The sequence below is a fragment of the Ooceraea biroi genome, chromosome 1, assembly GCF_003672135.1.
Source record: "Ooceraea biroi isolate clonal line C1 chromosome 1, Obir_v5.4, whole genome shotgun sequence".
Classification (NCBI taxonomy): Eukaryota; Metazoa; Arthropoda; class Insecta; order Hymenoptera; family Formicidae; genus Ooceraea; species Ooceraea biroi.
Window position 1 is genome coordinate 10,857,124 of NC_039506.1, and position 26,761 is coordinate 10,883,884.

Genomic DNA, 26,761 nt, shown 5'->3' on the forward strand with positions numbered 1-26,761 from the left:
ATGTATCATATAATATTTATATATTTGATAATAAAGACTGATTTGATTTAATTTTGAATTAAAGAAATTATTCCATGTAATACAAAATATCCCTGATACATAAATAATTATTTTAAAGCTCCTATGGAAAAGTCTAAAATAAACATTTTAATACGAAAATGTCGTGCAAGCGCGAGACTATATAACATAGACTATGGTATATAATATAGCTTTTAAGTGGGAAACGATTAAAGTTAATAAATATAATTCATCATATTTAATCTCTTTAGTATATGTATATAGATAAATGTAATTCATCAATTGACACAGAATTGAAATTTCAAGCACTCAGGTATATCAAAATGTAATATTTATATATGACTTGCACAAGAAAATAACTTCTCGCCTCGAGGAGAAAGTTCAATAAGGATTGTTACGCAAACATCGAAATATGTTACCTGTGTCAAGTTTTAATCATTAAATAATTTTTTAATAAGTGCAAATATGAAATTATTTTTATGCAGAAAAGCGAATTTACATAATTTGTAATACGTGTACTTGGCTTCGTTTACTCTTTTACAAATATTCTATCCGATATTATTTTACTTCAGTATTTATTTATACCGTAATCGATTTTTCTCGCATTCTAGATTACTCCGTTTTTATCAACTGCTTCTAGCATACGTAAAAACTTGACGGTATCGATGTCCTCGCGTTGTATCTCATGTTAAAGTATCTTATCCGTCATTGCGATATTACAAATGGTATTGAACGGGCGACCTTGACTATCTAAGATTGTACTTCCGAGGGAACTACAAACTACGCCGAGGCTCTTTGATGACAAATGTTTGTTCAGCAGAATTTGCATGTGAATAACCCACAGAAGAAGATGTTAATCTCAACGCCATGAAATGACGTACTACTAAATGCCATTCTCCGATCATGTAAACGTACTTGACGCTTCAAGTGGCAATATCGACCAGCGAAACAGGCTCTCTTCCTTCCGAGAGGGAAATAAAAGATTATCATTGCATTATTTTATTCTTGTATAAATTTTTTTGTTTCTTGTTGCTTGGTTAAATAAATATACTTTGAAATTCGACGCATACGTCGATGGAGAAAAATGTCAACTTGGGCGTCAAGTCATCCTTTCTTTTTCAATTTTCTTAAATGTATACATACACGTGCGCAATATATTTTTATCCCCCAACTTGCAATTTTTCTCCTAAATGTTTTATTTTGTAATATTTGTTAATTTAAAAGAAATGCAAAATATTTTGCGAATAATGCCACTTTCTTTACAATGCTAATGGTTCTCACTTAAATTTTTCTAAATCAGCTAACAGTAATTAAATACACTAAATTGATCAACTTACAGTCAGTTGCGTTTGTTGGCACGACAGATGCGAATGATCTCGCATCTCATAAAACCCGGCAATATTAGCAATCAATCGGCGCGTGCCAGCAGAGTTACAAAACAGATTCTAAGAATATGACCTCTTGGAGTAATCGTCATGTCGGGAGGATTAATGACTCACACGTAACTCCGCGACAGTGTCCTCGGAGACTTAGTGTCGCACCTTCGAGATATCGGAGAAAGAGAGAAAAAAAAGAAGAAAAAGAAGAGAGAGAGGGAGGAAGAAACCAGGCGCAAATCTCAGATTGTTACCCAAAGTCCACGGTTATCAACGGGTGGCCCCGATCATTTCCGGGACCGCTTCCTTCGCTGCGGAAGCAGCGACGGGTGGGGCAGAGCTTCTTCTCGGCACGCCGTATAAAACACGGAAGAATTCGGGTGGCCGGATCATTGCATTCGCAACCTATTGTCAGGACTGTTGTGAGTGAGAGAACATCTGCGGCCTCACCGTTATCAAATCGGATCATCCGTCATGTCGTGCCGATCATCAGCCACCCTCGCCTCGGTGTTCTTTGTCCTGACGACGACACTGACGTCGGCGTCACCGGCGCTCCGTCGTCGCGACGTCTTCGACAACGCCGTGGACAGTCCGGACGGACTCATCGCTCATCTACAGCATCTCGGCGAGCTGTTGTACCGCTTCCCGGACAACGAGACTGGCCTGAAAGTCGCGCAGTGGCATGAAGGTATGGACATGAACCCCGAGGAATTGGGCAGTTACGTAGAAGGAGACATCCTGTTTCCGCCAACGCAGGGTAGAAATGGTCTCAAGGCGGACTCTGCTCGGTGGCCCAACGGCGTTGTACCTTTCATGGTCAGTCCATATTTCAGTGAGTATCTTTAAGAGGGACAATTATTGTTATTATTAACATTGAAAATTATTCTTTTTAATTTATTAACTTTTATTAACATTTAAAAATTATTATTATCATTGAATAGCCGTTTCCGAATCTGTTTTCGGAGGGCAAAGGAGGCTTTTACAGATTAAACAGATTGATAGCTTCTTTAAGTGAAGAGATAATCTGTCTAAAATTTTTATTACACTAAAATATTAATTTATTTTCTTCACATTATGCCAAAATAATAACGCACTCAATATTACTTATAATGCAATATTTCTTGCTAAACTGATTCTGCTATCTGAGAAAATTTTGAGATTTGTCTATTGCACTACTTGATTGTGTTTGGCTTTCATTAATTCAATTCAATTTCTTCTTTTTGTTGCTTGATAGTGTTTATCGGTCCAATTTTCCAATTAATTATCTACATATCAGCTGATAATTCCTTGACATTAATTGGAGGAAATCGAGTACTCAAGAATACTCGGCTTTCCGGCGAATGTCGAAAGCTACCTCTTTTGTTACCCAAGACCACTTTACGACTCAATGTTCCTCGTTCCTCGTTCGTGATTTGAGATTTGCATGGCAGATGCGCAACAGCAAAGACTCATATACGAAGCGATGGACGACTATCACAAGTACACGTGCATCAGATTTAAGCCGTATACGGGTCAGGAGAACGATTACATCAGGATTACGGCCGGCAACACTGGTTGCTGGAGCAGCGTAGGTAGGATCGGCGGTCGACAGGATGTGAATCTCCAGGTTCCTGGCTGCGTGACGAAGAAAGGCACTGTGGTACACGAACTGATGCATGCCGTCGGCTTTTTGCACGAGCAGAGCAGATACGAGCGAGATGGCTATGTGTACATCCTATGGCAGAATATCTTGAATGGTACGTCTTCAGAAATATCCCTAGAACGTCTGAAATTCTAGCGTCTTAAATAGCTTCCTTTATTTTAATCATCGCTAAGATTTTCATCTCAGGATTTTTTGACCAATTTGAAATTGTATTCTTTTTAGTAAAAATTTGAACAAAGCATATCTCATTTTTTTATGTATCAATATTTAACAGTGGATAATTTCGTAACAAATTTCGTTAATAAATAACATTTGATCTTATTAAAAACGTTACATATTTTTAAATTATTTTTAGTTTTTTTTCCGTTTGTGCCTTCATAATTTGACTCGTAGAAAATGCGGAGAATCCTAATTACTTATTTAACTTGAAAGAATCATTGATGTTTTGATATTAAAACAAACGGATATCTTATCAAGATTTTCTGACATCATCCGTGCGATAAGCACTCGAGATTATCGTCTGCATTGCAAAACTGCTATCTTTATCACATGCATTATGGATCTAGGTCACAGTGGCAATTTCGAAAAGGCCTCCAGGGGAACCACCGACGCCTTCGGAGTCGGTTACGATTACGACAGTGTGATGCACTACTCGAAAAACGCGTTCTCCAAGAATGGTCAACCTACCATAGTACCGATAGTAAGTGATATTTGTAAAGTTATTTATTATGTATTAAGTTATATATTGTGAGTATTTAATATTTTAGTTCTTAATATTTTAGTTGTTAATATGTGACTGGTTGGACAAAGCTTAAATTTGATTGCCTGAAATTTAATAAGCTTAGCTCATTGTCCATTTGAGAGCAATTCTTAAAGATATAACAAGCGAGAGATTAAAAATGAGTAACGAAGTTACTTTTTGTAATTGTCTTCAGTGGCATTTACTTGTATACATTTTTGTTTTTGAAAGAGATTTTATGATATTGATGATATTTCTCAAATGGACATTAGTGATCATATCGAATCAATTAAAAAATTGTAACAATCTTCCACTACAAAAATCAATCAATTTCTTCAGGACAATATATTCAATTAAATAATTTTCCTCATTTTTACACTCTTTTTAACATTATTATTCAAGTTGAGTAAATAAATACGTTTTCAATATAAATATTGAGTATAAACTATTTTTTATAAGATTGTTACAATTTTCTGGTTCAATGCAAAGCGAGCTTGCAGTGCACAAGTTTAACAGGAACAGGGACCGTGTAATTCTGTTTCCGCGTTCGTAATTTACATGGCTTGCACCTCCGGCTGTACATACGTCCACGCGTGTGTTTGTGCATGTTTCCGCAGGAGAACCAACCCAATGGTGGCATTTTGGATCTTATTGGCGGAATCTTCCAGGGTAACTCTCGCATAGAACTCGGCCAGAGGGAAGGCTTCAGCAAAAGGGACATCCAGAAAATCAGGAGAATGTACAAATGCAGCAGACGCAGACGTCGTCAGTACTATTGAGCGGACAACGAATCGACCAATGTTTCCGGTGCTTTGTTTGCGCGTATATATTCGCGTATTAGCAGGCAGAAAGAAGAGGAGGTCTAGTCTTTCGTGCGCGTAAAACATGTATCTCCGCGAAGGAACAATGTCAACGAACGTGTCAGTATTATTTTACAATTAGTCGTTACCTGTTAATTTAGTCATTATGGTGTACTGTAACATTATGTGTGTACATGTATCCATTTTATGCATTTAAATCATATATTAAAATATACATATAAGTGCATGTATGGCAGGTATTTCTTTTTTTCTTAATTAAGGTTTTCTTTCTCTTTATAAGAGGGGAAAGGATATGAGGAAATTTTCTCCCCTTGCCTCCTCGAATGAAGAAGATGCGATATACCTCGCGATAAAATATTCTGTATTCGTATGCCATTTCTTTACAAGTGTTTCCGTAAAAGTGTAAGAAAATACACTCTGCAGCAATGTACTATTTATAGTAGTGCGCGATCTCTTACTCTACCTAGCATCGGTGGAAACACCGAAACAGGAAGATCAAACGGTTGTCGTGGTTAATGGATCTATTTGGTACGCGAAAGTGGAATCCCCTGTATGTTCGCCGCAAACTCAAACGTATGGCGCACTAAATGAGCGTAAAGTTCTGAGTCGTCGTGTAACTAAACTAAAAAAAACGTCTAACTGAATTTTTCTTGTGTTAGTGAAATTATATTTTTCTAAGGAAAGTTGTCTCGAATTGTCACACGAGAGTGACACACATTACCGGAACAACTGTACATTATTAAATAATACTTTAAAAGTCTTGTATATTGTACAATAAGAGGATAAATCGATCCTAATTGTAGTTATTAATTATCATCATTGAAGTCACTAATCGATTATGATTAATTAATTCTCGAGATTCTACAAAATCGCCGAAGGAATATGCCCATGTAGCACAAAAGTTGCAGCAACGTTGTTGCATCTAAAGCACTTTTCATTTACAGCGGGAGATTCAGAGTGGCGCAAAAATCCGGAAGACGTCTAAAGCGTAAACAAAAGACATTATAAAGTTGGGACTATTTTACCGTAGACGTCTTTCGAATTCCATTACGACTTTCTTGAGTTATTTGCATTGTTTGGATTGGAACACGTTCTGGATGTTCTGTACGAAATAGTAATGAAGAGAACGGTACGGTGACCTTAAGTAATTTTACGTCAGCCGATCCAGGTCTTCTTAATGAAGTCCGCCGCTCTTTCACCTGCAATACGTATAAATTTATCTTTTAACGAAAAAAAGGAAAAATAAAAGCAAGAAAAATTCTTAAGAAAGGAAACGGGTTACATACCAATCATAATTGCTGGCGCGTTCGTATTACCGGATGTCACTTTTGGCATGATGCTTGTGTCAGCCACTCTGACACCGCGCACTCCTCTGACTCGTAACTGATTGTCAACTACAGCCATAGGATCGTCCGGTGGTCCCATTTTGCAGGATCCCGCCTGATGATTTTCGGGTGCAGTGTCATGACGAATCGCGCATTCCCAGTAAGCGTCGCAGCCGAATTTGAGATGCCCACAGTGCTCCACTGGAGTCCGGTCCAATTCAAAGCCATATCTATCCCGTAGAGTTAGCCAAGTTAAAGTTACATGATTGTATATCAAGATATTGTCAAGTCGCTTTTTATAAATAATAAATAGGAACACTATATTATAGAGAGAGAAAGAGAGAGATTAATTTAAAATTTTCAGGATCTAATTTCCGAATCATAAATTTTAAATCATCAATAATTAACATAAATAGTAATATAATTATGGCTTTTAATGTTTTAAAAGGTAAATTATATTCAGACAATATTTTGACAACTATGAATTAAAGTTAGTATTTAAATAAAAACTGTAATAATATAATTAAATAGCAAAAAATAGCGTAATACATAATTACGTGTATTTGAAATACACAAATAAAACGCTCGAAAAAGCAAGCTTCGAACGTTTTGTTAAAATGTATTACGTTACAATTAAAAGAACATCGTGCATTGCTTACTCAGATAAGAACCGATAATAAAATTGAGTATCTCGTACCTCTTGAGCGCTTGGGCCTCCGATAATTTGATGCTAAACTTAATAGCCTCCACGAGAGTAGCTGCGTCGTCGGGATGACTGAGATACTTGGGGTAGATTAGTGGCTTCGAGAGCGGATCATTATTTCGCAAGCGTAAGTAACCGCGACTTTTCGGGTGCAGAATCGTTGGGATAACGTAGATACTGCGGTTCGCGCCCTTCTTCTCGCCCACCATGCCGGTCTCCGCGCAGTCCGCCAGGTAACCACCGAAGATCAGCTGAACATCGGGGTGATCCTCCCTCGGATCCGCATACTTAGTGTTTATCATCGCCGTCACCTCGGATATTCCTGCGAGATGCAAAATGCGTTATCTTCCTGTTTCCCTTCAATTCGTCCTTACTTAGATTAAATATTTCCTAACGTATATTTAATTTAATTACATTAATTATAAAATATTAATATACTCAATTTAATTATAATAATTATAAAATATTAATTATAATATTTTATAACGTATAGTTATTATTATTTCAGAGATAGTAACATCATCAAGTCACAAGAAATGATATTCCTCTCTTTTCCTTTACTGCTAATAATTACTTAATCAATCATTAGATAATTCAACTTACATTTCAAGTAATCGAAAATTACTCCTCAGGATACAATCACTCTCGCGATTCAAGACACATAGATACAAATCATGACCCACGACTGATCGCTTAACTGCGGTTAACATTGGTCTTTCGGGTGGCGCTTAAGAAACCGATATTCCGGTATCGTCACCAGGGACGTGACCAACATTTCTCCACCGCTCGAGCGTTCATCCGACTCACGTCCGTTACTCTTACATAATTTAATCGGACTCGGTCCGAATCGCATAGCTGACTCGCGCGGCCGCGTGACCGCCCGCAAGAAAAGCGATTCCGCCGCGGGCTGGACATTTCGCGCGCGGTGGAACTACCAGCTATTACCAGCCGCTATTATTTGCCACGCCGCGCCGCCGGCATTACGCGCTAAGGAGAACGAACACGGGGTGCGAGGGGCTCGCGAGAGATTCGATAGTCGCGTAGGGGGTTTCCGGAGCCCCGGAGGTGACGCTCGTTAAGAACCAGCTCAGCTCGGGGCTATCGATCGTGCCGAATACCTTTAAAAACCGCCTCTGGGTTACGACCGTGCGGGTTCTCTTTCTCGTGAAAGGAATACGCGGCGCATGAAGTATATATCTGCATGAATTCCCGGGCGAATTCCCGACGTGAAGCTATGCCTCACTTCACCATGCCGCAAACACCATCCGTTTCCGATTAGCGGACGAAGCTAAGCGAGTCGGCCGCTCTCGTCAATTGGCTTCGCCTAATTGGGCAGCGTTTAATTGAACGATCGCGCAAAGGATGAAATACGAGCGCGAATACGGAACGAACTTTCTCGCGCATACCTTCTTCCCGCGTTGTTTATCGACCGGCGTAACAAACGCGAATGTCTCTAATACCGTGGCCGACGTGTATCTATGTACTTTCTTGAAAATCGTTACTGACTTACTCTAGCGCGCAGCATAATTCAGGCTGCGATACGAAAATGTAAATGCAGATAGTAAATATGAACTAGCAAACGACAGTGAATTAGCGGAGGCGTTTAATATTAATTTTATGAGAACATCAACGCAGCTGCCTTAGCGTTAATCATTATCTTCTCGCGTTCCACCATTACCACAATTAAGTTAATAATACCATAGTGGGAGAAAAATTGTTAACGTGTTGCACGCGCATGATGAAAGTTAAGTTACGTTAAGTTATTACAAGCCTGTCGTAAAATTATGCGCTGGTCATTAATACTTTTATACACAAGCTTGTGCTTCTTTTTTGTTGTAATGCATCTTCGCTTCAATTTTTTTTTCAATTTTCTCCTCGGGTTAGAGAGAGAGATTGGAGGGTTTAAAAGGTTCAAGAGGTCCGATTGATGATGTACGTGCAGATGATATGCAAAATAGAAGCACAGGAATCGGGATCAGCGGGTGATTCGTGTTGGCGGATCGTAAAAGCGGAGTCACGAGCGTCGCGCGCGAGACGGGGGATCGGTCTCAGCAATTCGCAATTCGGACGGCGGTAAATGAAGCTTGGGATAAGTCACGTAAAATCGCGGTTCTTGACGTGATGCGAACGTGACCATTGTGCAATACACTTTCACTGCACGAAGGTCCGGAATTAGTGTCCTGAGAAATGCAACGTCTTCAACATGGTAAACAGGAAGACGCGAAGCTGCGCTCCGGGCTGATACTTTGAAGCAGTCATTATCTGATTATTGAGATTACAACCTGGACGAGAGTCTCGACCCGAGAGTCTCGAACTCTGATGTAATAAACTAATAATTAAAAAAAACAAATGTCCTATATCGCAATAATGAATCTACCAATTTAGGCGATTGGTGAACTTATTGCTATATAATTTAGCATATTTTGCTCGAGTAAACTCGGCATCTAAATTTTTACTAGCCCCTTCGTCGTATATTTTGTCGAATAAAAGACGCAGGCAAATCAACAAGCAATTAATTAAAAATTAATCGGTACAAATAAGAAATTAACTCAATGAGAGACGATAATATTTTAGGTAAAATAATGGAATTCGGGTATTAGGAGGAAGACTACCCTTTATATACTCGTACACTATTTTTCTCCATTTTGTTTCATGTTTCTATGCGGCCAAAAATATCTTACACGGAAGACGGGGGGTGTCTTACCTGTGCCGGACATCAGACCGTCCCTGAACAGCAAGTATTCCATAGCGGTTGCCCAGTTGAGCGGAGTAGTGTCGGTGTCATTGATGGTGAAGGTCAGGGCGTAGGCGACGTGATTGTGAAGATTCTTGCCAACGCCCGGAAGATCGCGAACGACCGGCACACCCACCGCGTTAAGCTCCTCTCGAGGTCCTATGCCGCTGTTTAAGAGGATTTGCGGCGAATTAACGGCACCTGAGGATACACGACGAGTCAATTGTACAGATTAACGTCGATGCTACAGTACTTAACGCTTACTCTACGGTGAATTGCATGGTCTTTGCGGCTAAACAAGTCTTAAAAAACGACTTCGATAAGAAATGTATAACAAATAGGAAAGCAACGGAGATGATTCTGTCTGAATTAAGTTTGTAAAATCGAGTCATCGTTGCAGGTTCATCAAAATGGATTCTTCGGAACGGATATTGTTATCTTCTGTTAATTTTTTAACGCGAGAGTTAATGACGCATCCTTCTATCGCTCCAACTTATTACTGCAAATTCCCTTTCGCGCAAGGACATCGGTGATGCGCAATCTGTATTGCTCGAGAGAAGCCGCACGCGTGATTACTGTCTCCCGACACAATTTGCGGAAGGATGAGTAATTAAAACTGACACTATGCAGGATGCAACGTTTCTAAACTTAGATTTCTATAATATATCTGAGACCTTCAACGTGGAAAGGAACGCAGTCGCTCCTTTCTTTTTTTTCCAACTTTCCTTCGCGTCGATAACTCGAGAGAGGAGCATCCGTGAAGAGATGATTGACTTGCGGCATCATTTATGTGCGCGGATATGAGTGCGCTCACCGATTCGTTAATTCAATTGAAATGATTACCTCCGCTCACCACTACCTCCTTCGTCACCGTCACGCGTTTAACCATCCCGTCGTGGACGAACTCGACACCCATCGCCCGATTGTTCTCGTCGAAGAGGATCCTGGTCGCCGTCGAGTTCAGCATTATGTGAAGATTCGGGCGATTTCTGGCCGGACGTAGGAAAGCACGTGCCGTGGACAGTCGTGAGCCATTTCTCGACGTCGTTTGCGCTATAGCGAATCCGGTGTGCGTCCGTCCGTTCAGATCGACCGCGTCGTACCCTGAACACCGGAGAATTAGAAGCATAATTAGAATAAAATGAAGTAAAAGTAATCTAACCGTCTTCGGGAACTTTTAGAAAATTCTTTCTGTCTATTCTTCATGTGATCTTTACATAAAGAATTGCCATTTTCCAAGCTTCCGTCATCATACGAACCCAATTCCTTGCCGGCCTCCAAAAGAGCGAAACTCAACGGTGGATGATATGGAAACTGCGTGACCGTGAGCGGCCCACCGACTCCGTGATATCCATAATCCATGCTATTCACTTGCTGATTATCCTCGCTCCTTATGAAATACGGGAGAACGTCGCGATAATTCCAACCAGCGTTACCGAGCCTGGCCCAGTCGTCGTAATCCTTGCGCGATCCTCTCATGTACGTCATCCCGTTCATCACGCTGGTACCGCCAAGTACCTACAGCATCGCGTTTAATACGTTATCTACTCGATAAACAAGGATGCAAGTCGTGTGAGGATAATGAAGATTAGATGAGTTTATTGCAATTTATAAGCGATTACTGGTAAGAAAATCCACTCACCGAGATGTGATGGAGATATCAGGAGAAAATATATAAGATTATATATTAACATAACGCGGAATAAAATTTACCTTTGTACGCTTTATTCTAGAAATATCTCATGTTTCACGTGTGCGCACACGTTTCTCTTTTTACAACATTGTACTATTGTGCAACAAATCTTCTCTCGGATGTCAATTATACTTACCCAAGGTTGGGTAGTAACTAGTTAAATAGTTAAAAGTTAAGTTAAAAAGTTATTAACTTTTAACGTAAACTTAGTTAATTTTTAGGTCATTAACTTTAAACTTAATTTAGTTAAAGAAAACAATTAAGTTACCCAACTCTGTCATTTATCAAAGGCATTATTCCATCTTACACTCGACTCTACGTACCTTTCCTCTAGGCCAGTAACACTTCCTGTGCTCCTTGTTTAAACAGGCCTCGTCCTCGCTTTCGGTGGTGTACTGCCAGTCGATATCGCTGCCGATGAAATTGAAAAAGAACGAGGGTATCTGGGTGCCTGTTGGTTCGTCCAGTCCGGCTTCCAGCAGCAACACGGAAAATCTCGGCTCCTCCGACAATCTAGCCGCGACAGTCGCACCGGCGCTACCGCCACCGATCACCACGAAGTCGTACCTGAAGAAGAAGCGGAAGCTGATTCAGTCCATTCGGTGTCGAGCGTGTCTTGAATTCACCCTGCGAATAGCGCATCCCGGAAAAAGTGTAATCGGTACCTATAACATAGACCTGCATCCAGCTCTTTATTTGGATAACGTCGCTTGCTTGTTTGCCCGACTTTTTGCGATAGCCACGCGAAAATACGCACTTTTCGCCAACCGGAATTTCGCTCGCCTTACGTTTCGAAAGCGACGAGATTGTCGCAGCGCGCCAGGAAGGTTGCTCGCTTCCGACGCGGTTTACGGCGCGGCGCGCTTGTTTGCGAAACGCGCGTTAATTAGCGGAGTCGCGTTATTAGGCGATCTTCTACCTGACGAATTAGAAACCGGGTTAGAGAAGTATTACACCTTCGCCACGTGTGCTGCTGGCGCAATCGCCAGCTACTACGTGCTACTATATTTAAGCGCACCCTTTACCTCCCACACTTTCGTCTCTCTCTCTCTTTCCTCCTTCAAGCACAAGAGAATTTATGATGAGTAAAAAGCCGCGGCTCGAGCAAAGCAAATTACTCGCTATTAAATCCAGCCGTTTACTCTCTCACGATAAATATGCCTCTCCGCAATTTTCCGTTGAACAACGAAATTAGAGTATGACCACGTGTAATGAAACTGATGTAGTTAATAATTTAATGACTCGTGTCTCCTAATCTCCAATTAATCCGGCAAACTAAATTCCGAGCTTGCTTAATGAGCTAACGCGATTATCGACGTTGCGCAAACTCCAGCGAGTTTTGCCTAGACCCTATACCAGGACCTACCCACCTGGGCCGACTGGTGCACCCTTTTTCTCCTAGTTTCTCACCTTTGCCTTCCGCCTGGTGCAGGTATCCGGCGAAAGGTGAGGTTTCTCAGGAGTTTGCACGGGACGATCGTGGTATACGTTCCCAGCTGAATGCCACGGCGTGCACCGTGTATCCGTATGAATATTACGCGGGACAATGACACACTTTTACGCGCGCGGCACTTTTACGATCGAGCGGCGTACGATTATTCCGCGGCGCGTCCCGAACGATCCGCCTGCACGTTCCTCAATCAGCGGTGAAGCTGATTTACCCTGAAAGTACTCGAAACGTATACGTGCCTGCTAAATTGCGACCGTCGAAAGCACGAGGATCCTCCTGCACCCCCGAGCTAAACGAATGTAATGTAACGTTTAACGAAATCCTGCCACCTGACTTCATTTCGACCCCAGCATTAATTATCGAGGCAATTACCATTTCAGCGTCGACGAGTAATCCAGCCGGAGAGGTTCCTCGGGAGGATGAGATAAGTGATGAACGTACGCGGGTGCTCGTTATCGTACACGTATCACGCATCTCACACAGATCAGGTGCCAAAGGGCGCGCTTGCACCAGAGACTTGATATTTAGTTAGTGGTAATTATTAGAAAGTGCCAACTAGCTCTCTCTCTCTCTCTCTCTGGATTTTAAAGGTGACACTTCTTTCGAATATCCTCCGTGTGTTTTGCAGCTCTAACAAAGATATGAATTCATAAATCTCACTTTGCTCTGTTAAATACAGATCCTGATTATGGACTCTATTGAGTTACTCGATATGGAAACGGTGCTCTCTTTAATATGCAAGTATCAACCGTACCCCTTCGTGAAACATGATGTAAGTAGCATAATCGTTACATCAGTTTTTGTTTTAACGTTACCGTCACTGTTGAACCAGATTTTTCGAAAACCGCGGCGAGGGATACCCGAGTGCGCACAGAGTGGAAACAGACGTTTCTCGTCGAATAAATATTACGCATTTGTTTAATTGTTGCCGAGGGTAATAGTAAAATGGGCAAAAAGACCCATGGGCACTTAAAACACCGATCGCACGAACGATAAAACCTGTTTCCATCTTCGCTAAACGGGTTTTTCACGTAGCGTGCGCAGACTTTACGGCATATTCTATACGGCTACGCTGTTTTTATTAACGCGGCTCTCGGTTTCGCAGATCGTTTAAACGTACTTTAATGCACGTGATAGGGTATTAAAGTACAAAATATATTACACGAAAAAGGAAGACTGATGAGCCGTCTTGCGACTATCGAGATTTGCAGCCGCTAATAAACGGAATACCCCTAATAACGTGAAATATCAGGATTTTAATTAATTCTCCGATACGTGAAAAAAGAAGTTTAATTGTTTACGTCATTCGAACGAAGCATAGAATTTATATCAAGAGTATTACCTCGGAAAGTGGTATTATCTCGGAACATGTAAAGAGTTACGCGTTACTCTGTAAGACTAGGCGCGTACAATAAAGTTTCTTTCGCGTGCTCTATACGTATTCTCTGTCATATCGCGACGTGAGCGGACTTCCTCATTAGCAATTCGGCGCGATTTCGAAGCTTCCTCGTAAAAGAGAGGCAACTGCTCCTTTCGCGTGTACGCGGTTCAGGTGCGCGTCGATGCAGCAGCCAGCTGTGACGCAACGAGAGACGCATTAGAACAATGCCTCGCGGTATTACGTACTCGAGTATACACAACAACTTTACGAGATAGAGAGGAGAGAGAGAGAGAGAAAGACACGTACTCGTTTCCGAGGAGCAAGACGGTTCCTGCGGTTATTACGTGAATGACGTGCGCCCCGCGACACAATCGCGGGGGCCCCGCAGTACTTAGCATTCGTCGTGGAACGCTTCCCGCGGACGCGATGCTCTCTTCACGGAAGAAATCTCTCCCGTCGATAAGTGTCAGGAGATACCAGGAGGCGAGGCGGCCGTGTCATTATCTTCGGTCGCGTACAATGCGGCGCGGGTGCCGCAAGTCGCGCGCAAAGATGAAGGAAACGCGCGCGATGAATTCACCCCTCCCGTGGTCCCGACGACGTCTCCTTCGACCGCCGCCGAGTAATTAGCCCAGGAAAATAAAGAAAGAAATTATATAATTTCTTTATTCCTCCGCGAGTTTCTGGAAATTCTTTTATCCGGTAATCGGATGACTCTGGAGGAACGAACAACATCGACGAGTCAACCGCCGCCCGGCGCGACAGTAAAATGATTTGACAAACGTTCCCAGACACGATCAAGAGGTAGATCTAGCCGAGCCGATTTTCAGACGAGATTTCCAGCCGATGCCATTTACATCATAAGAAATTCGTGTACCGATTGCCACATCGCGATCGATATGCGTCATGCACGTTTCCCATGTACACCGGATAACCGTGGGTAACCGCTCGCGGCGAAATCGAGGCGGGCACCCCGGTTATCGCTTTCGATCGCGCCGAAGAAATCGGTTTAAAGGCGGGGCCCTGCGCGCGCGCGCGAGATCGGGTTCTCTTTCTCGTTTTACCCGTGACCCATATACTCGAATCGGCGATCGCCACGGCGATCGTCCAGAACGGCCTTCGCGCGCGTGAGCGCACGTTACTCACCTTGTATTGACATTGCTCGGCGGCGCGGGCCTGTTGCACGGGTCCTCGAGGTCGCATTGGCTACGCAGGAAGACCTCCAGCAGCCCCATGAAAAGCATGAACGACGGCCCGCCGCATGTCGAGGCCAGAGTGGGTCCTGTGGACGCAGTCAGCGGGCAGTTGCAACTCATCTGGAACAGACACATTATTGTCCCGTCGTGATTCAAGTGACTCGATGAAGCAAGAAGTCGACTGTGCCTCGATCGAAAGGCTCGCCTTAAAATGATAATTTACCTTGATGGTAGATAATAGCGAGTCAGGACTTTCTCATGCAATGTCCTGATCTCGCACGTGTCGATACTGATGAGAAAAATATTCATCGCAATTTTTACTTTTGAATTTTATTAACTTGTTTTTAACTTTGGTTTCTCGTATTTGCGATGGAAGCATTTTACTTGCCGATGTCTTTCTAGATTCTAATCAGATAATAATCAAAAAAAGAATGGTTAATAATAACTATCACAATTCTCCGTAATTATTAATTAGCGGTAAATAAAATGAAAGTTAAATAATGTATTATTAACGTTTTATTATAAGTAAAATATATTAAGTAAATAATATATTATTTTAATTAATACCACATGAAAAACTCAAAATTGTAATAAATCAGGCAAGCTATTGCATTTTCACTGGCGTTGGCAATCATTCACTGGTGCAGGTCGTGGAGAGAACGCTTTAATGTTCTTTCTTCATCATTAACTCTAATCGCCTAAGGAATCGGCCGCTGAAACAGTCGCTGATCCGCTATGAACGTAATGCTTCCATTCGGCGAACAAGGCGAAGCAACCAGCCGAACAATACACCTCAACTGGTCATGCTCGGTGGTGCATCCGTCCCGCCGAGAGCGCATTTATCTTCGATCCAGCACGCGATGCATCGCAGGCAGACCACGGAAGTCCGACTCTCCGTTTCTCGTGGAGAACAAAAGTTCGAACGAGAGTGAGAGTGCGCATACCCGGAATCGCGTCATCGTCGTCGCCAGGAACGCATAACAGCCTCGTAACGGGGTATCTCCGCCCGTAAATTCATTCAGCTTTATCGGTCTGGTAGCCGGCCGGTGCCATTGAAAACGAGAGAAAGAGAGAGAGAGAGAGAGATAGAGAGAGGCGTGTTTCCTTCGGCGATGCAACGATTGCGCCCCTCGAAACGTGCGAAATGCACGTTATGTGTATGCGCGAGCGCATGCATGTGAAACTTTTTTTTACACACACGGCGTATTTCCTCTTCCGACATTTCTCACGCGGATACATAATCCGCGCGAGGCGTAACGCAGTCGAATGTCCGCGAGCGAAGCGTGATGATGCGCGGATGTAGAGCGCGCGGCGTGGTTCTCCGCGAATTCTTCTTCATGAAATTTGAAAAGGATCTGGAGCACCGCGAATAAATACGTCGCAATTATGCATATTTTTATATTGAAAAACAGTTTCATCTGAGGCCAAGGCCAGTAACGCTGCAGGGACAACGACCTGTTATGACAATGTTTATGACATTCGGAGACCAAAGCGGTCTCAAATCTGGCGTTTCTAAAATTTTTATATTTTATGTTTCGGCATTTCTTGCGTTTTATTATATACAATAAAATAATAATAAAATAATAATGTATACAATAAAAAAATAATATGCTCATTGTGTATCGCGGAATACACAATTTATTTTTCCAATTGGAAGATCTTTTGAGATCTCTAAATCAGCAGGCCTTGCTTTTCTTTGTTGGTAAGGAAAGAAACTAACGGCGTTTTTTTTGCTGATCAATGGTCCTTGATTGATTCTCTAATAAAACGCTATCTTTATTACTGGGAATCAATTCGGAGAAATGTATCGAAACCGATATGAATATACATGATGCAGAACGATGAGAAGGTACGGGAACAGAGAGAGAGAGAAGCTGTAGAGAGAGAAGCTGTAAAATACAAGTAGCGTGACTTTCGTAATCGACGGCGAGACAGTGCACAGTTCTCGGTCAGTGAACGTAACGGTGTTGAAGCCGAAGAAGCGTACACACTCTAGGAACACGTAGCCTCTGGCGAATTCGCGCTCCTACGATTATATTAAAACTATCTATAAGATATAATGTACCTGCCGTCATATTATCTGAGTGTAATAAACAAAGTTTGACGATCAATCTCCGGAAAGAGGAAGGACTTATTTCACGTTCAGTGAAATCGGGATATTATAAAGAAAAGCCCTGTCGGCGGCTTTGAGCAGTTCAGATTTGACACAGTAATAAGACACGTAACAATTAATGACACTTCCGAGCTTTTTGCATTTGTTTACGTGGTACGTAAATTATTCCGAAAGAAACGCGAATCTAAATGAATAATATTGAAATTACAGTTCCGAGATGAGGATATGCGTAAGACAGACAAGACAGACGTACGATCGATCTTAACGGTACGCTTCGAGCTGCGCTTATGTCACTTTCGAAAGCGAAACGCGAAAAAGCGAGAGACAGAATACGCTCGATAATCCGATTAATTGTCATCGGATTTTTATTTATTACACAAGACGCAAATAAGACGCATCAACGCGTCTTACGATTAACTCGCGCACCGCCGTCCCGATTCGCTCGCGATATCCCTCTCGCTCGAGATGGAAAATCGCGATGAGGGAAGGCACTTTTCGATCGTTTGGAGTTAATGGAAGTATCGTTTTGCGCAACTTCTCGCCACCGTTCTACGTGCGTACGTTGATCATTGAGAAATTGCGTATGCGTGGTACCGCAAACTACTCCACGCGCAATCGTGCCTCGTTTCCCATTTCATGCAAATTATCGTAACACCCAAATGTATAATAACGATACGCATCTTCTCCCTCTTGCTCATTTCTCATCATTATGCATGTATGATTAGATACAAGATGATGCTTGCGTGTAATCGAGTTTTTGAACGCGTTCCTGCTGACACGCGAGGCCTTCCTTAGGGCTTTCTAAAATTTTCGGCTCGAATGACGTAACGTTATTTCTCTGATCTGCACGTGGTATGATTCTGCGGTGACTCAAGACTGCCCTAATTAGATTTTGCGTGCACGGTATTTTATATCTCTAATTGTCATCCATATTACGCGCGTTTCACGCAATACGTCCCGCGCTATCAATCAAACGTAAGCCTTGTAACAGTTTGCCAACGTGCATGCATGATCGTTTACACAGAAATTATTATGGTGCGCGAGGATGTTAATCGGGATTTATGTAACTTGGAAAAAAAAGTGTTAACATCGATGTTGACAACGTTGCAATCGCTGCAAAATATCATTTCTCGGATTGTCGGCACGCTCTGATTCTCGAATACGAAAATGTGGATATTACAGGCCACGTTACACGTGATCCCAATTTTCTGTATCAATTTCTTCTGCCTCGTTGGGCCGAGTATCATATCGTTTGGATATTGCGGTCCCTCATTGATTACGGCATCGCGCAATGCGTATACAACGATCTCGATGGGCGGCACTTTTTCTCCCCCAATTTTTATATAATTACGGGATATCTGATGAGCGCCACCAAATTTCCCCGCTATTCAACATGAATATACATGAATAAACGAGAGGGTAATTTTTATCTGCAACACAAGCGGCCAGATATTCGCCGTAATATGGCTCTTTAATGAACGTAGTCGCGTAAGAACGCAAGATATTTAAGGTACATAATTGAATGGACATGTCTTACGTTCTTTGTAGTTTTCATAAATCCCGAGCCACACCATTGAATAAATTATCGCCTCTACAATCATACATTACGACACGTCCTTAGAATATTTTTTGTATCATTACGTGCGCGATCGTGCGATGAGAATAATTTTAATATAAAACTCTCTATTCTATTGACAGGAAACTGAGACGGAGATGCTTAATTTACGCGCGTCAAAGAATATTAATAGCACTTATATTGTGTACATGCATTGCACTTTTTTTTCTCGGGCGTACATCTTGCGTAATCCGTCGATATGATCAGGGATCTTGCGCGAGCGAGAATCATCTATCCCGATGATATTTGAGAAAGTTATGCATATTCGAAGACGAGAGGCCGATACCGTATGTAATACCGTATAGTTGTAACGTTTTAAGGGAAAGGTGGATCGATCTGATAACGCTTAATGCCAAGGTACACGTTAGCGAATTAATCCACAACTCGAACAATGTACAACTGTTTCGCAGTTGCGTCCGCTCTCGAGAGCAGATCCGATAATAATTAACTAATTGCATCATGACACAATTTCTGGGGTAGCGGCGACGCGTCGAGCGTGCGGAACGCATTAAACGCATGAAGACGCGATAAGATACGCCTTTCACTCTTTTTCACGTCTTACGAGTATGTGATTATTTATGAACTCACGAATGCGCATACTTTTACGGTTCGCGGATGCTCGTCAACTAATTAATAGAAATTTTCACACCTCCCGCGCGCACGTGTTGCGTAAAGATAATTATACGCTTGTCGGAAACACGAATCGATATTAGCCGGATGAAAAACTTACAGTCTTTTATATTACAGAGCTACTCCCATAAATATCAATTAACCTCAACTGGTTTTCCATATCCCTCTCGGTGACAGTTACGGAAGATTGATGAGGAAGATCAATGAAATCTGCATTAACAATAATCAATGAGACGCGTGGATCTCCCGGAATACGTGTGCAAAAGATGCAACTCGCGTCGCTCTCGGCTCATCGTTCATCAATTATCAATTATTACAATCATCGTTCATCCGAACTCGCTGAAATCCCGGCCCGTGCGAGACCGGCAGACGATTTCGACGAGGTCCGGCGGTCGTCCTCGACGCTCGAGCAAAAGGAGAACTCACCTTTCAAGGATGTCCACCCCGTATCCTTCGAGATGACAGTCGCTCGACTGGGGAGAGACTGCGGAGCACAGAGCGCGGGAAAGACGCTCGGAGAGAACCGTGGCTTGCGGTACCGCGATCAACGGCCGACTAGACTAGCACTATTCCCCATCGCCGTGCTAATATTCGACAACTTCCACCACTTTCCTGCCTTCTCTCGTCTGCTTCTCGCACTCTCGTGGAAGCAGTTTCGGGGACGAGGGAGATGCCGACCAGTTTCCGCCTCAAGGAAGACCTCGCGACGACAGACGAGCAGTTAAACGCCCTTATCGCGTTCAAACAGGTGCGATTAAACGCCCTTAAAGATAAGATTGCATGATAGACGTGATAGATAGGTAGAAGCCGCCCCGCGATCGAATGATTGATTTTATAGGGATTTATTAAATTGATGTGATTTATTAAATTAATGTGATGATATAATGGCGATGATATAATGTCAGATGTAATAATTTTAATATCACTCCTGAAATTAGTGACATAATCTCACGTGACGTAAGATTTAATCTTATGGGCCATGCGGCGATTACTACTTGTTTTATCAGGAATATTTACCGTGGAAGCTACCGTGGAATAATTCAATAATAAAGAAGAAATATTAGATATTAAGAGAGGTACGATGAATATTAACACGTTGATTTTAAAATTTACTGATTTAAACTTGTTAGACTGCATGGTTTACCTTGCCGCTGACAGAGGTGATGAAGTATATCGCTCGAAAGGAACTCCTAATTAAATTCACAGAAACATCCAGTGGAAAATACTAAATTACGAGCCGGCTGCAATTCAATTAGCTGCATGGTAGAAACGCAAAAAAGGAACGATATCGTGCGGGATACATCTATTTTCGGTGAACGCCGGTCTCACATGGACCAGTACAGTACCGTTTTCTGCAAAGTGTGCGAAACGTCGCAATTTTTCGTTACCATTGCACATTTATCTCCCGCTCTACCCCCTGCGTTGTATACTTGCGGAAGCGTTTCGGCCTTTACAAATGAGCGATTCTGTCCGCAAGAGAGATTGTAACGTGGAGCAGCAAAGGCAATAATAAAAAGTGCCATAAAATTTTCGCTTGATTAGACAGAGCGGTACCATTTTCCATCACGATTGATTGTATGATTAATTGTATGACTGTTAATGTTTTCATGTTTCATGTGGTTGTAGTAGAATCCGCATAATTAATTGGTCTTTCCCTCGTTATCATCGTAAATGTAATAAAACAACGATGATATTATTGAACGTTCGTTTCCTTGTTCGCCAAATTTTGTGGAAGCGAAAGTAGAAGTTCTTCTCTAAAATCAAACTTTAGGTGAGATTTTAGTTTAATCTTTATGTTTATGTACGAAAGTAGTAAGAATGTTGAAATGTTATGCATGAGGTATATCTACCTTTTATTTGAACCTAACGACGCGTCCAGCATTCGGCCAAATTGAATCCTTCGACATATTCGCATCTTGATTTGTCAATATCATAAATGTCGGGTATCATGTCATAAGAATAATTTACAAGGTCGTAACGTTCCACAACCTGAGAACTGTAATTACTTTGTTTCGTTGAAACGGCCGTACTGAATGTCGCAAGATTTTGATTGTCTTGGTCTATAAATTGTGTTTTAAGTACTTGATTTGATCCGTACTTTAATGTTTTAGATAATTTCATGTTAGCAAATGTATTATTTCTATGTGTCTATAAATATAAATGTTAAAACAAAAACTACCTTTCTCTCTTTCTTTCATGATGGTATAATCTGATACTCAAGGATTAATATTTCTGTTTTGGTGTAAAATATATCTTATTTCTCTGTATGCTTTCTAATATTAACAATGCAAGCAGCAGCAGAATATTTGCGAAAATAATAACGAAAATAGTTAAGCAATGAGTACATCAGGAGGTATTAAATAATAATCACATTATATTTTAAATTTCTTAATTAAGAAAAAGTGATTCCCTTAATTATTTTTTTCAAGATAATTATATAAAAAAGAAAAGATGCATATCGGAGTTACACAGCAGCCAGTTGAGATGTATAATATACGGGAAGTATTAAGTCAACCACTGGCCAAGTTATTTTTCTACACCACCTGAGGAAGACCATACAAATACATTTTTTAAATTATTTGAATATATATAACTTAAGATATAATCATTTATTTATAATAACTTAAGAAAGTTATCGCAAGAGAGACAAGAGGAATGGATTCAATATTATTTACAATAATCTTAAAATGTTAAAAGAGAACTTTACATATGAATTAAGATATAAGATATTCTTATTTTTTTATTTTTTACATCATTTTATATAAATAAGTAAATTTCTCATTGATATTTACTTGTTGTACCAAAACACTTCAGAGATATATAACGTTTTATACTGCGAAACAAAATGTATTACACAGCATTTATTAAAAATCTAAGTTGCACTTATTTCTGCAGGTTTACTGTTAAGAAATTATGCGCAATGTAATTAGAGAAAATTATAACATATTATTATTAGAATAGTTGTTTTACCCAAATCGTCGCTTAGAAATTCATCGACGTTTACTTTAGATTCGTGTTGCTCGGTTCCATATAAGTCATGAATGACATACCACAATTGCCAGTCATAATTCTGTATAGCTCGAGTATAACAATGAAATAAATAATTGCTATGCCAATTCCATCCGCGGGAAATACAATAAATGGTTAGGTGGTAATCCCTTGAAGCTTACTCACGTCATAATTATCCAGCTCTTTCTCGCGAATATTCAATGAAAGAGTACTCGTCTTTTCCGTCGTGAGGGAATTTGCGTAATCGCTGGACGAGTCATCGAAATGACTTGTCTTGAAATTCTCAATCTTAACGGTCGTGAAACTATTTGTGTGATTGCCAATTTCGTCATCTATAATTGTCGGCGTATCATCTATTTTCAAGTTTTCCATTATATCTAAAACAATAGTATTCATAAGTTTCACCTTTAAACAAGTATTTTTTCGGTAATCTTAGATAAAATATTTTAATCTTATCTTATTTTATCTTGTTAGATAGAATATTTTAATAGTTGTATATTATTCAAGTAATTAATGAATTAAAACAGGATTTCCTACTTACAGAATCTAAATAAATTTAAATACACGAATTTTCTTATTCACAGCTGATTTTAATATCTCGATTAATTAGTCCAGTAATTTAAATATATTTAAATCACAATCGAAATTTCTTATTCAAATCATGTGAATAAAGTTGAATGCCAAATGTTCCTTATTCAAATGATTTAATTGTGTTCCAATTATCTGGACTCTGCAATTTCCTTATTATTCGTTAATTTCAATCAATTTCCAGGATACCTCCAACTGTTATTTCCGGCAAAGATATGAAAGCCGCTTCGCCGAAAGGGTAATCATACGCATAAGTGAAAAATGGGAACAACTGGCCTCGCCTGCTCGTATCCTCGACAAGGAACACCGGCTCGTATGGCGGCAATAAAATCCTGTACGGCTCTTGCGGCGCGTGGTATTCCCATCCAGAACCATTTTCGCTCCTTGCTTCCAACGAAACCGATACCGAAGGATACGGCGGCGGATTTCTTATCCAGATTGGATAGCCTTGTCCGACGAAGCTGATACCTTCCAACACGACAGGTAGCGGCAACGCATCGTCGCTCGCTATATAGAATTTCTTCAGCACCTCTAATTTGTTTGTGTCACGCGATGCAGTCGGCTCTATTTTTCTGTCGGCGGACAAAGTCGTCCAGAAGGCCGAGCTCTTCAACGAGTCAGGGAGCTCGGACGTGATCTAAGAAAGATCCGGTAAGCGATTTGTAATTTTAATATTATATTTAATTTTAGCAGTATTAATTAATATTAACATTATTTGTATTTTTTGTCCATTTTATTAATCATTTCTTAATTGCTCTGTTAATACCTCAAAAACGTTGTTGCTTGTTGATAGTTCATCATGATTTATTCGAAATTGAGGATACGGTATTATCGAATATAGCCCGTTCGTCGATGATCCTGCGATTAGATTCGATTTCGTCGTTGTGACTCGCCACTGTTGCTGAGTCAGAGGAACTTTTGCCTCGTGCTGGCTGTGCAAGAAACGCGATTAAGTCGCAATTTACTGGGAGAGGTAAACTTGAATGCTTCGACTGTATTCTTAAAACTTTCATTTGTAATGTTACTAGAAAATATTAATCGCAATTAATTTCTCACTTGAGTGTCCCATGACGTGTGCTTCGTCTTTGCGCTACCAAAGTTGGCTGAAATTAATAATTAAATAATTATAATAATTAAATAAGCATTTCTATCGAATCTCGTATCGGAATTCTTTAATTCGTTTACGTAAGCGAGAGTACATCACCTCTTTTTCCGTGACTGGGTAATTTGTTTGCGTATTCATTCTTCGGTTTTCCACTTCCTGAGGAATCATCTCGGTTTCCATCTGCGTCAAGATTTCTTCAGTCGACGACTGCTCGGCGATCTATATTTATATTTCTTTTATAGAGTCTTAATCTTTTTCATAAATTCGCAAAACAATTTCTCAAAACGGGATTGCCACAAATTGTCAGAATTTGAGAAAACGAGAAGTTCACTTAATGATGTAACATTTTTTATAATATTTTTTATAATATTTTCTAAAAATGTTCACATAATATTATTCTTTAAAATTTGTGACGGATCTCATGTTTCATTATAATTGGCGATGATGTAATTAAAAACTAAACTACCTCGTCATTCATATATGTGGCAGGCGAGTTTGATGACGCGCGACACGATCTCTCGATAGTACAGTTGAAACCTTTGCACGAGCCTGCGATTCGCACTATGCATCTCTGCGCCTGTGGACACACCCAACCGCGACAGTATTTGCTGATTAGCTCATCCTCTGTATGAACAAAAAACAATTGGTCAAATTATTTTTCCGTCCCAATTATTTATCAATCAGTATGATCTTCTGTTGTTTTATCAAAAACAGACCAGTGGTGAACGTGCAATCGGGCGTATGCGTGCATTGTGGATCGAGGCAGTTGTTATCTGGTCTCCGTAGAAAACATTCGTACTCCGAAGTGCAATTCAAGCCTCTACATTCGTCGAACCAAGCCTGCGCGTCTGTAAACAATCTTATCTTTATTTACGCACGAACTTAATGCGTAATTTCGTAATTTGTTTAAGTATAAATCTCTCGCGAGTATTTTAAAACGCGCTATGTACCACACAAGATATAGATATATAAATAATGATTTTATGAATTATTAAATAGAAATATTAAAAAATATATGTAAATAGATTATACATAGATTAATATAGATTATTTGTAATTTGTGTTGTGTTATATATGTATATAATTTATAAAATTATTTATAAAACCTTTTTCATGCATATAAAATAAAAATAAAATAAAATCAGAATTTATATTATATATTATTTATATAAGATAATTTGAAACGAGTGCAAAGAATATAATTTAAATATCCCTAAGATAAATGGGATCATATTCTTGTTCGACATGACCTAGTGCTTCTGCGCAGCTTCTGATCAGTTTGCAGGGTGGATTGAGGCAATACAATTCCCGCAGGATGCACCGTTCCCCCGAGGGACATTTGAAACCGGCACAGGAAGCTGCCCCCTCGTAATATTCCTTCTCCGAAATACAGCGCGCTATTTGTTGCTTACATGCTGAGAACATTGACGATTCCGAGTCAGTTTATTGCTCACATTGTTGAAACATATTACAACTATAACCAGTTCTATCAATACTTGTTAATTACTTTTATCCCAACGGCATCCTCGAATTTTAACGACGCACATGTGGTCCTGGTTGCAGCGAACAGTATCGCATGTTGTAGGGCCCTTCAACGCTTCTATAAATAAACTCGTTCGCAACAACAAACACCTCTTATTATAAAATTGTTATAAATAATAAACTTCAAAAAATTAATTAATTTGAAGTGTTTTAAATTGATTAAATACACAAAAGTAAGAAAGGATACGGAAGAAATCGAAATGTTATTTAATTTATTCCACGAGATATGAATTGAATTTTATTCATTGGAAATTTCACCTTTCCTGGATTTCGAGCAGTACAACATGCCGGGACAGGGTGGATTTTTGCACCAGAACCTCCGTTTGATGCATCGACTGCCATTCTCGCAACGCAGATGGGCACAACCCCTTGAATATTCATTTCCTGTCTCCTCTGCTACAACTTAACGTAACGTTCCGAATTTGAGGCAAAGTTAAAGTACAATATAGCAGATTGTGAGATAGAACTCACCGCCCGTGTAAAGAGCTTCGGGATGTAGCAGGAAGAAGAGCCAGACTAACTGCCAGATAAAGATGTACTCGTGTCTCATGACGGCTGCACCGACTGCTCGCTTATTTCAAAGCATGGTGCAGCTGCGTCGACATAGCTATAGATAGTAATAGCGCGTAATGTAAGCTCGATCGTAACAAGAGACCACTGTATATAGGAAAGTATATTGTCAATACGATTGTTGTCGCCAGCGCTATGTCTCGTTGAATGCTGCTGCCATTATGCAGGTGTAAATAGAATACTTAATATAAGTGGCAAAAAGAGACTGCTTAAAGTGGTCTGTGAAGAAGTGGCAAGTGTTACATGTAACTAGATATTCAGAAAATCAATTACAAATTAATATAAAGTAGTATATTAATTTTTCTATTCCGTATAATCATAGCACGGTTCTGTAGATTCAAAGAAAAAGAATTGTAATACTATTGTATAATAAAATAAGTTTTGTGCTTGATTTTTATATATTGAAAAAGTTGGAAATGAACGTTTGTACATTGAAAAATTTAAGGAGAGAATCTTTAGATACCTAAAATAATTTCGTGTTTCTCTCGCAAAGATGTTGAGATAGTTTTAC

At 40.4% G+C, this 26,761-nt stretch overlaps 2 protein-coding genes across 3 annotated transcripts; one reads left to right on the plus strand and one right to left on the minus strand.

The window, feature by feature from the left end:
- Positions 1 to 1,746: 1,746 nt before the first annotated feature.
- Positions 1,747 to 5,228, plus strand: LOC105284792 (zinc metalloproteinase nas-4). Its single transcript, XM_011348573.2, has 4 exons — positions 1,747 to 2,226; positions 2,825 to 3,130; positions 3,603 to 3,736; positions 4,444 to 5,228. The coding sequence occupies exons 1-4, from the start codon at positions 1,869 to 1,871 to the stop codon at positions 4,552 to 4,554; spliced, it is 909 nt and encodes a 302-aa protein (XP_011346875.1). The 5' UTR covers positions 1,747 to 1,868; the 3' UTR covers positions 4,555 to 5,228.
- LOC105284788 (glucose dehydrogenase [FAD, quinone]-like) lies at positions 4,939 to 26,539 on the minus strand. Of its 2 annotated transcripts, XM_026968425.1 has the most exons (19): positions 26,152 to 26,539; positions 25,939 to 26,082; positions 25,646 to 25,738; positions 25,389 to 25,553; positions 24,855 to 24,986; positions 24,605 to 24,762; positions 24,238 to 24,357; positions 24,090 to 24,136; positions 23,800 to 23,965; positions 23,223 to 23,670; positions 22,611 to 22,822; positions 15,029 to 15,198; positions 11,375 to 11,618; positions 10,618 to 10,876; positions 10,202 to 10,462; positions 9,329 to 9,559; positions 6,619 to 6,946; positions 5,883 to 6,151; positions 4,939 to 5,795 (listed from the first exon to the last, which is right to left on the minus strand). In XM_026968425.1, exons 1-19 carry the CDS (start codon positions 26,228 to 26,230, stop codon positions 5,752 to 5,754), a joined length of 3,570 nt encoding a protein of 1,189 aa, XP_026824226.1. In that variant the 5' UTR covers positions 26,231 to 26,539; the 3' UTR covers positions 4,939 to 5,751. The 2 variants fall into 2 exon arrangements, with proteins under 2 accessions (XP_026824226.1, XP_011346876.1); XM_011348574.3 differs by lacking the exons at positions 22,611 to 22,822; positions 23,223 to 23,670; positions 23,800 to 23,965; ... (6 more) ...; positions 25,939 to 26,082; positions 26,152 to 26,539 and adding an exon at positions 19,863 to 20,157.
- Between the last annotated feature and the right edge of the window lie 222 nt (positions 26,540 to 26,761).